At 47.5% G+C, this 10230-nt stretch overlaps 1 protein-coding gene across 1 annotated transcript; it reads left to right on the forward strand.

Moving 5' to 3' along the window:
• Positions 1 to 2210: 2210 nt before the first annotated feature.
• LOC149521765 (uncharacterized) lies at positions 2211 to 4096 on the forward strand. Its single transcript, XM_089772434.1, has 2 exons — positions 2211 to 2367; positions 3179 to 4096. The coding sequence occupies exon 2, from the start codon at positions 3199 to 3201 to the stop codon at positions 3643 to 3645; it is 447 nt and encodes a 148-aa protein (XP_089628560.1). The 5' UTR covers positions 2211 to 2367; positions 3179 to 3198; the 3' UTR covers positions 3646 to 4096.
• The last annotated feature ends 6134 nt before the right edge of the window (positions 4097 to 10230 follow it).

A 10230-nucleotide genomic window follows, 5' to 3' on the forward strand; every position in this document is an offset into this window, starting at 1 on the left:
CAGCCATTGACATCTTCTGTCAACTTCTCTATTTCTTTTTCAATCCAATTATCGTTTTGGGTGTTGCACGCTTTTTGGGGCACAAGTTACATGTGTGTGACACAAAGAAGGACTCGCTCGTGTTTGTTTCAAGCCTGATCTCTAATAAGTTCTTTGGATGACCTCTGGTTCATGTGGTGTGCGAAATTCTTCCCTATGTGCTCCCATTACATGATTTTATGCACAACTATCATCTCCCACTTACTCCTCTCTGTTGCCAGCTGAACATTCCCTGTCTGTTAAACCTCGTCTCACCCGCAGTTTGCTCTGTACCCCTCCTCATATGCATTGCCCTTTTCTGGACTTGCATTTAGACTGCGCGGAAGAGGAAGCAGGATTCCGGGGGTGGCACGCTGTGGATTTTCAGAGCGGCGTTGCAATATTGTTCTCTGTTGTGCTCCTTTTCTTTCCTAAAGGAGCAGAACGTTCCGTTCCCTTTTTCTTTTTGACCACTGGTGCACAGGGAGCAGATCTTCCCAGAGAGCTCCCCACAAGCACTCTGAGATCTTTCTCCAGCAAAATGAGCTCATTTATCCCCCTGCATTGTGTGCGTAGCTGGGATTTGACATAATTGAATAAATGTTGAAAGAGACTGAACCTAAAGGAGTCAGGCAAATAGGATGAAGCTGAGATAGGATTGCTTCTCACTAAACATTACAGGAAAGAGTGAAAATGGAGAAATTTGGAATAGTCCTCTGTTTTCACAGCTACATCAAAGCTCTATAGTCCGTTCTCAAATAACATTTTCTTGTTGTTTACAAACTGATGACAGCCCTTTCTATTATAACTTAGTGAATGATAAGGGCTGATAGGGATGAAAAAAAAAAAAACTCTGCAGGATGGAATTTCCACTTTAGAAAATTTACTAAAATTGTTCAACAGAAAAATTATAAGATTCCCTTATTTAAGAAAATGTGCAAAAAATTTAACTTCATAAAAATAATACTATAGTTTTAAACTGAAATAAAAAGAAAATTTACATCTCTGATTTATGTTATTTGAACCCCCCCCCCCTCCAAACCTTAATTGAGTTAAGGACCCGAGGAAAGCCAGGGAGGTCTGCTAGTGATTAGTAAGCCAGGACTTCCCTTCTCTCAAGCCATACTGAGTTTTCCCTGACATATTATGTTCACAATCATGGCTGAAAACTTGGACCTTTGCTATAATTTCAACCAATTTACCTTGTACCGAACTGAGGGGACATTTTTCGAAATCAGCATCCCGTTAGCTATCTGCCATTCATCTGCTAGCGAACATGATAGAAGTGATGCATCGTTTACAACTGTGACTAGACAGTGTCATATTAGGTTCCATCTGAACTCTGGGGTGAATGCCAGCTGGTCCTGGTGAGTTGCTAGCATGTAATGCATCATTTTGTGCCATTGTCCTGCTCATGTGTCCAAGCCCTGGTCGATACTAGGCCTGGCAGGCTAGCTTACCCTACGCAAAATGCATACCTGGAGTCAGTTTACCTTAAGCCAAGCAATGGCAGCATCCACACAGGGGTAGGCTGACAGGAGTACATGCTCCCATTGGCTTCCCTTACCTCTCACAAGAGGAGGAGGAGTACCAGACACCAGCTGGGGCTCCTGTTAGGGTTCGATTTAGCGGGTCTACCAGCGACCTGCTCAACCGAATGCTAGTAGATCGAACTCCAGAGTGTCAATCTTCTCATAAGAGTAGACATGCCCCAAGAAAGTACTGAAGCCAGGGGAAACCTGGGTCCAAGGTAGTAGGTTTGATTGGCAAGACAGCCAAGCACTGGTGCAGGGTGTTGGCTCAACCAGACGAGACAGAGCTTGAAGTGGGGATGTGGAGCGTGAAGAACAATGTCTCCCACCCTGCAAGGGTTTAGAAGAGTGAACTCCACCTTGCTGCTAATTAGTTCTTTAAATCCCTATTGATACCTAACATGGAACCCTGTGCCTGATGGCAGATTGTCATATTGATACACCCCTGAGTCACCTCCTGTTTTGAAGTTTCTCAATGAAAATGTTATGAAATGGGGCCTGGATTTACAACTGTGTCAACACCAAGGAGATCAGTGGAGTGATTCCAGGGAGGTATCGTGCCCATAAAGTTTTAAGAACAAATGTTCACAGCATCTATGTGCAACTGGGAATTGAGAAATTGGCTGATCATGATCAAAACTATTGCAACAATAAGAGGTGTTACCCATCCAGCGAAACTTTGTTTTTTTGCAGATAAGGTCTTAGCCAATGGGAAGGAGAAGAGACTCCCTTTCTGTACCAAGAAGCCCTATAAAAGCGCTTGCAACTCTGGGTTATTCTACCCACTTCTCTTGACTTCGTCCTCTCCGTGAACTGGGTAAGTCCCTTGAAACAGGGTTACTCTGGATAATGCTGCAGTGATCCCTTGAACTAGGCTCTGAACTTCCTCCAAGACACTGTGATTTGGGCAATGTTAACAAGGGTCGTTTTTTATTCATTTATTCGTTTTTTATTCATTTGTCAGTTTCAGGCTGTGGTGGATAGGGACTTATGCTGGGATTTTCATCTTCTCCAATGGGACTGGGACACTCATTCTAAATAGGCTCTCTGGGATAGGGCATGTAAATCCAGTAGAGACTCATGAAAAATCTCAGCCTTACTCTGCATTAGTAATAGACAACATTACGCTGACAAAGGCTACTTCAGAAGCTCAGCTGTCTGAACTAGACACACAGCTGTTTGGTCTTCTACTAAATTTAAAAGAACAAGTAGAAACAAAGTCTAGGAAAGGGAATTTCTGACAGACCCATTGAGGCAATACTTGAAATCTTGTGAGTGCAATTTGAAATTTTCTATCCAGACCCTTAGCAGGTGTGAGCCAAAATGCCAGGTTTGATTTCAGAGTGAATGTCATGGACTTTGCCGTGTGTCTTGTAGTATAATGGTTGCAAGAAAGGGGGGGAAGATCCTTTTTTTTTTTTGAAATGTCTGCGATTTTCTCCTGGTGCTTGTAACCCAAAGGGGAATGGATGCAAAGTAAAAGGAGGAAGAATCAGGGAAGCTTGACTGAAGGTCAAGTACCTGTCCCTAACTACTTCTCTTCCATTACTTTGAAAATCAAACTCTGAATCTCTTGTTCCACTCTCAGCTGTCTCTGACATTCTCTCTGTTCCCTCCTCTTGTTTCAGGATTCCCTCCACCACACAAGATGGCTTGCGTACCCCAGGATTGTGGTTCTGATATTTGCCCGCGCCCATACATTGACGTCTGCAACTCGCCATGTGTCACGTCATGTGGTGATTCCACGGCCGTGGTCTACGCGCCACCAGTGGTTGTGAGATTCCCGGGACCGACTCTGGCCACTTGCCCTCAAGACAGCTTCGTGGGAACCTCCCTGCCGCAGCTGCCCTCTGGCCCCGGGGGCTTCCCTGGTGTTGGGGGCGGTGTCGGTGGGGCCTATGGGGGACGTTTTGGTGGCAATTATGGGGGTTATAGCGGTGGTTATCGGGGTGGTTATCGGGGAGGTTATGGTGGAGGATGTGGGGGAGGTTACTGTGGTGGCAATGGGGGCTCATGTGGGTTCAGGAAGTCATACAGTAGCATTTCCTCATGTGGGGGAGGATATTCCAGCAAAGGAGGCTGCGGGCCCTGTTAAGCCCCAGAAGATCCGTCAATCAGGAAAGAACAAGACAGAGATTCGTCGCTGAGCTAACGGACAATGATGCCCACAGCTCTGCCCACAGGCTGTGGGTGTTCATCGCCTGCGTAAATCCAGTGGATCCGTGTCTCCAACGGGTCCCCTATTGCTGCATGCCTCATTTACTGCTTCCCAAGCTTGTCTCACGCTGCCGCTGCGCTTTGTGCTGTTGCCATTGAATGGGCAAAAAGAAGTCGCTGGGTCGGAGGCAGGACGTGAATTTCCAACTCTGCCTCTGCCGGAGGGAAGGAGAATAGCTGGCGTGGGATGGTGGTGGTGGTGGGGGGGGCGGTTGCTGGTTCTTACTCTCGCTGGAGCCCTGACAATCCATTCTGTGCGCCCAGCAATAATTCACTGGGCAGTGTGGACTCCTCTGCTCTTTGCCATTAAAAATTCTGCTGCATCATAACACCGGCCTCTGGTTTCCTTGTCTCCGTTCTTCCCTCCCCAAGCACTTTGGGAGAAATTCCCCCAGGAGAGCTGCTTTGTACCAGCCCCAGGCAGTGCCAGCTACAGGTTGAACAGCTCTGGCACCCAACTCGGAAGTAGTTCAGGTTCATTAACCCGTTTGTATGTGTGTGCAGGGCATCTGCACAGATAATTTCCCTCTTGTCCCGTGCACCTCATAATGGAATGGACGTATCTGTCCCAGCAGTAAGTGTAAATGCTGATAGATGGAAACTGGAGCTATCACCGCGTGCAGCCCTCTGAGCGAAGGCAGGATATGTTTTGTTTTAGTCTATTCCATCGTAAAGAACAGTCAAGCACAAGGATTTCACACATTACCATGGAAACCTGAAGTCAGTGCTTGAGTACAGGTTGGGCCCCTGGTCTGGCACCCTGGGGACCTGACACACCCTGAATGATGGAATTTGCCAGATGAGAGGAGGTTCCCTGCTCCCAGCCTCTCAGGGCACATTTCCTCCATCCAGCTGGCTCATTGCTACAGCTCTTGGGCTTGGCTGTGGTCCACTGCTCCCAGCAAGCTGACGTTCTCCAGGCATGGAGCTTCCCAGCCGCCATGGCCCCACTGCAGTCCTGCCTAGTCAGTGCTTCCCAGCGATGGGGCTCCGTGGCTGCCATGCTTCGGCTGCACTGGGTTAGGTCTCCCACGATGGAGATAGCCAGTCCAGATGGTGGGGCTCCCTGCCACTAGATTCCCGACTGGCTTGCACTCCCGAGCGTTGGGCCCTCTGACCTAGCATCATCCATGAGCCTGCCAGACCATGATGTTGCTGGACCAGAGAGTCTCGGATTTAGGAGGTTCAACCTGTAGCAATATGGGTAGGAAGTTATTGCTCACACAGAACCTAAATTTCTCTTGCTGCAGATTGAACAAACTGGGCTGAATCTTATTTTCGGCCGACTTGAGCAGCATGTTCTTTGTGACAGGTCTGCACATGATCTAAGAAATGGAGTTACAAGGAGGAGGGAGAAAAATTATTCTCCTTGGCCTCTGAGGACAGGATGAGACACAAGGGGCTTAAATTGCAGCAAGGAAGGTTTAGGTTGGACATTAGGAAAAACTTCCAGCCTGTCAGGGTGGTGGTTGGACAGACACCTGTCAGGGATGATCTAGACAGTGCTTGGTCCTGCCGTGAGGGCCGGGGACTGGACTAGATGTCCTCTTGAGGTCCCTTCCAGTTCTAGCATTCTATGATAGGAAACTATTATCCATTTGTGGGCCGGTTTTAATGTTCTCAATACGAAACACGCCAATTATTTTCAATTTGTCCTCGAAGGGCGGGTCTCCATCATTTGGGTCGCTCTGCACTAGACTCTCTCCAGTTTGGCCACATCTTCCCTGCCCAAGTGGCTGTCCAACAATGGGGACGAAACTCCAGCGTAGGCCTCACTAGTGCCCACAAGAATGGGAGAGTTTCCCTTATAAACGCCTTCTGCCCTCACTGGTGAAAGAGCAGAGACTTCCATCTGATGCTCACACTCCCCCACCATTGGCAGATGGGTCTTTACATTTCATCCCTGCCAGAACCTGCACTTCCTATGGTCAGGGGAACAGGAACAAATACAATTGGCCTGAATTCATACTCCTGCCAAGGCCAAGAAGATCAGCAGAGTGATGCCAGGGACTTATGCTGCTCATAAAGTATTTTAAAACATGTTCGTGTCATCCAAGTGGACTCATGATCAAAGCTGTTGCAACAATCAGAGGTGTTGCCCATCTGAGAAATCACTTTATTTTGTTACCCATAAGCTCTTCGTACCGCGAGGGTGTCTCCTCTGCTCCCCATTGGCCAGGAAGGCATATAAAAGTGCTTGCGACTCTGGGGTGTTCTATCCACTTCTCCTGACTTAGTCCCCGTGGTGAACTGGGTAAGTCTCTTGATTTCTCATTACTCTACTTCTTGCTTTATGGGTACTTTTACCTATGGACTGATGCTTCACCAACACTCTGTGATTTGCACGTGCACAGAGAGACCAAGGTCCTCGTGCTGCCGGACTGCTCAGTGCCTACCTCCCGGTGGGAATTTCCCACTTGGATGCTCTTGCGGGACATGGTCGGGTAGGCTCTCTCAGGGCAGACGGACAAGTTCAAGACCCATCGTGGAGACAACTGAGGGTGACGCCATCACGGCTTGGGTGTGCTGGTTGCATGGGGGTGCCTGAAAATATGTGATAGTCTAATGGTTAGAGCAGTCTACGAAGCTGCAGGAGACCGGTTTTCGGAGTCTCCCTCTCTCCGATTTGGAGCAGCAGTTTGACCCCAGCTCTCAGACCGCCCAGGCATGGAGAGACCAGATGGACATTCTGTCACGTACAGGGATTGAAAAAGCCTGAATTCTGCCTCCAGCTCATTGAATGTCTCGCCAGCAATGAAGGGCAAGGCCTTTCCACTGAGCCTTAGTGCTGCTAGTGCAGTGTTGTGCAACGTAACCGGTGTAAGAAGCAGTGAACATCATTTAAGAGATGGCTAGCAATTAAACAAACAAACAAATATCATTATATTTATTATTATTACTCTTGTTGTTTCTGGAGGCTAAGAAGGAATGAATGCAAAGGGATAGTAAGGAAGGAATGGAAGTAGACACGTGGACTTCAACTAATCTATTTACTTACCTACCCCTAATTTCCCTACCTTTCAAATGATGACATTCTTAGTTCACTCCCCATTGTGTCTCATGTGATCTTTGCTCTCTCCTGTGTGTTTCAGAATCCCTTCAGCACAGAAGATGTCTTACTCCAAAGCTCTCTGCTGCCCACCCTCTGACTGCTATCCTGAGATTTGCCCACGTCCATGGATTGACATCTAGAATGAGCCGTGCGCCACCAGTTTGTGTGAAATTCCCGGGACCGACTCTCGCTACTTGCCCTCAAGAGAGCTTTGTGGGAACCTCCATTCCATATTTGGCTGGAGGACCTGGGGGCTTCCCTGGTTCTGGTGTGGGATCAAGGGGCCCCTTCACAGCTAAGAGCAGTTCCAGTGGGGTTTACGCTGGAGGTTATAATGGTGGTAGCGGGGGAGGTTACGTTTATGGGAGTGGATTCCAGGGTGGTTACGGGGGCTCATGTGGGTATGGCAGGAAGTTATATGGGAGCAGATCTGTTTGTGGGGGACAATATTCTGGGTACCAGGGTAGAAATTGTGGACCCTGCTAAGAAACCAAAAGATCAATGTACGGAATGAGAAACCAACTAGAAATGACAAAACCAAGATTCATCGCTGGCCTAATGAACAACGTGCCCACATCGCCTCTCCGAATCCAGATTCTCTGCACCTTCCAGGTTTTACCCATTTCTGCACATTTACAATCCAATGGTTTTGCAGCTTAGTCTTATGCTCCTATTCTGCTTTGTTCTCTGTGATGTGAAGTGAGATAGAAGAAGTCAGTGGAGTGAGAATCAGACGTGGTTTTCAAACTCTGTGCCTTCAAGAAAGAACCCAGAACATCCTGTGTGTGAAAATGCATCACTTTGGAGAGGGGGCTGGGTTAGCTCTTTTTGGAACCCTGAAGTACTCGGCAACAATGTATTCTGCAATTGTGTTCTCCACCTTTCTTTCCCATTAAACATCACGCTGTATCCTAGCATTGGCCTTCTGGTTTTCCTTTTCCTCCCTTCTTTCCTTCCCAAGTACAGGGGGTAACATTCTCCCCTGTGCAGGTTTTCAGTACCAACCCCTCACACCACAGGCTTCCAAATGAATCCCCGATCTGGCCCTATTACAAAGCAGATACTTGCTCGCTAATTCACTGTCTATTCTAAAACTGTGACAAGAACAGGCCTGGCATTGCAAAAACGCTCATAGTCTCCAAGCCTTCATGTAGGCACATCCCAGAAGGGTAGCACCAGAACTCCCCGATACCAGCATGTGGTGGGAAGACACTCCCCAAAGACACTACAGGGATACCAGGACCTCTAGTGGAAATCAGGATGGCAGGGGGATAGATGGTCAGTTTTGAGTGAATCAACATGTGCAGTAAAGGGGGGTAACAAAGCATTTGTAAAGGGCAACACATAACTTGTGCGTATCCATGTGCAAAGAGCTGGTAGCATGGAAGAGGGAATAGAAATTCACTCCGCTGTCTGAGCCACGTCCTTTCGGATGCTGTATGTGCCTTGGCTGGCCGCGAAGCGCCTTTAGGGCACTAATACTGTGATTGAGTGACATGCCAAAGAAGAACACCCACTGGGTTCAGGGCTAAGGCGCTGAACTGGGGTTATTCCAACCCAAGTATTTTCGTGCCTTTCCTGGCTGGTGGGGATCCCATCTGCTGCCAACAACTGACAACTTTCTGATTTCCAGCTCTCAGGGGCGACTCCTGCACTTTCCCAGAAAACCACTGCTGTCTTGTGAGGTTACAGATGGTGATACAGTTCCAAGGTTTGAACCCCAAGCTCTTACGCAACACGGGCCACTTCGTTCACCATCTTACACTTTCCCCTGCAACACAGGAGGCAGCCTACATTACATCGACCATGGCTGCCCTGCTCCGGTCATCATCTGAGTCGCCGATGTTCCATCAGGGTTCACTTGAGTGGATGCCTCTCCAGGAATGTCATGAACACAAGCCATGGGAACATGAGAATGGTCTGCAAGGTCCGCCCCAGGGTCCATCAAGAGCAGTATCCTGTTTTCTGAGAGCGGCCAATGGCAGGTGCTCCAGAGAGACTGAACCAAAAAGGACAATGTATTGCGTGATCCATCTGCCGTCCCCTAGTTCCAGGTGTGGAGAAATTCACAGCATGGGGTTGTCTCCTGGACCATCTGCCGTAATAGCCACTGATGGATCTAATCTCAGTGACTGTAACCTCATACTTCTTGTAATCCACTTACTCTTCTGATCTCACACCATCCCATGGGAACAAGTTACACACATGGATTGTGGGTTTGAGTTAATCCTGCTATGGATGAGTTTCACTGGGTGACTCCTGTGTTACGTGTTATGGGAAGGGGTAAATAGCACTTGCTTTGTAACTTTCTCCACACCCCTCATACTTTTCTAGATCTTGATCATAGCTCCCTTCGGTCTTCTTTTTTGCAAGATGTATATATATATATTCCTAAACTCCTGGCCAAGAAAACTACCCATCAGTGCTGGAATGGCATTTAAATTATTGTCTCCATTACAGCCTTCGCTTCTGGTAAGCAGAGTGGTGGGAAGCAGAAAAGGCCACCTGGTACTGACAAGGGAGGCATTTGTAGGAAAGTTGGATCACAGGACTGTGGTCTGACATTCCTGGTCTGTGAGACCCACAGCTAAACAGTAACCAGCATGGCCCCTTACAGACATGTTCAACTGGGAAACCTTTCCATGCTGTGCTACTAGGGACTACACAATCCTTTTACGGAGATGAGCCAATGGTGATCGCCCTCAAATGGGAGGTTTCTCACCTCCCCCCTTTTTCCATATGGGGAGAACAACAAGGAAAGAGGATATTGCTTTAGCTCAATTGGGAACGTAGACAGAATTTGTCCATCTTGCCAATTGTAGGCTATCATGCTAATAACATGGTTGTGTTGATTTAGATTACTTCATTAATATATTAATGGGTAGTTTTAGCAGAGAGCTAGTAGCTCAGAGCTGTAATGCAAGGATATGTCTACACTGCAGAGGTTGTTTTGGAAAAACAGCCATTTTTCTGAAAAAACTTCACTTAAGTCCACACTGCAATCGCGTTCTCTCTACAAAAAAACAAAAGACCAGAGGGGTTTTTCCGACATTGGTAAAGCTCTTTCTATGAGGAAGAAGCCTTTTTCTGAAAGAGCACTTTCGGAAAAGGTGTGTGTGGATGGGGAAGAGGAAGTTCTTTCTCAAGAAGAGGAAAGAGGAAAAAGCACAGGTGCCCTGGTGGCCACTCTGCCCATAGTAATCACAGCTGAAATGTGAGAGATCGTCCAATCAGTATAGACGCTATCTTTCAAAAAAGCAGATTGCTTTTTCGATGGGCGTTGGCAGCGTGGATACTCTCTTTCGGAAGAAATGTTTTTGGAAGATCTCTTCTGGAAAAGCTTCTTCCGAAAGAAGCCTGCAGTCTAGACATAGCCTCAGAAATCTGCTAAAAACTGTAACAGGCCATTTG

The sequence above is a fragment of the Pelodiscus sinensis genome, chromosome 22 (genome assembly GCF_052426305.1).
Source record: "Pelodiscus sinensis isolate ZL-2025 chromosome 22, ASM5242630v1, whole genome shotgun sequence".
Taxonomy (NCBI): domain Eukaryota; kingdom Metazoa; phylum Chordata; order Testudines; family Trionychidae; genus Pelodiscus; species Pelodiscus sinensis.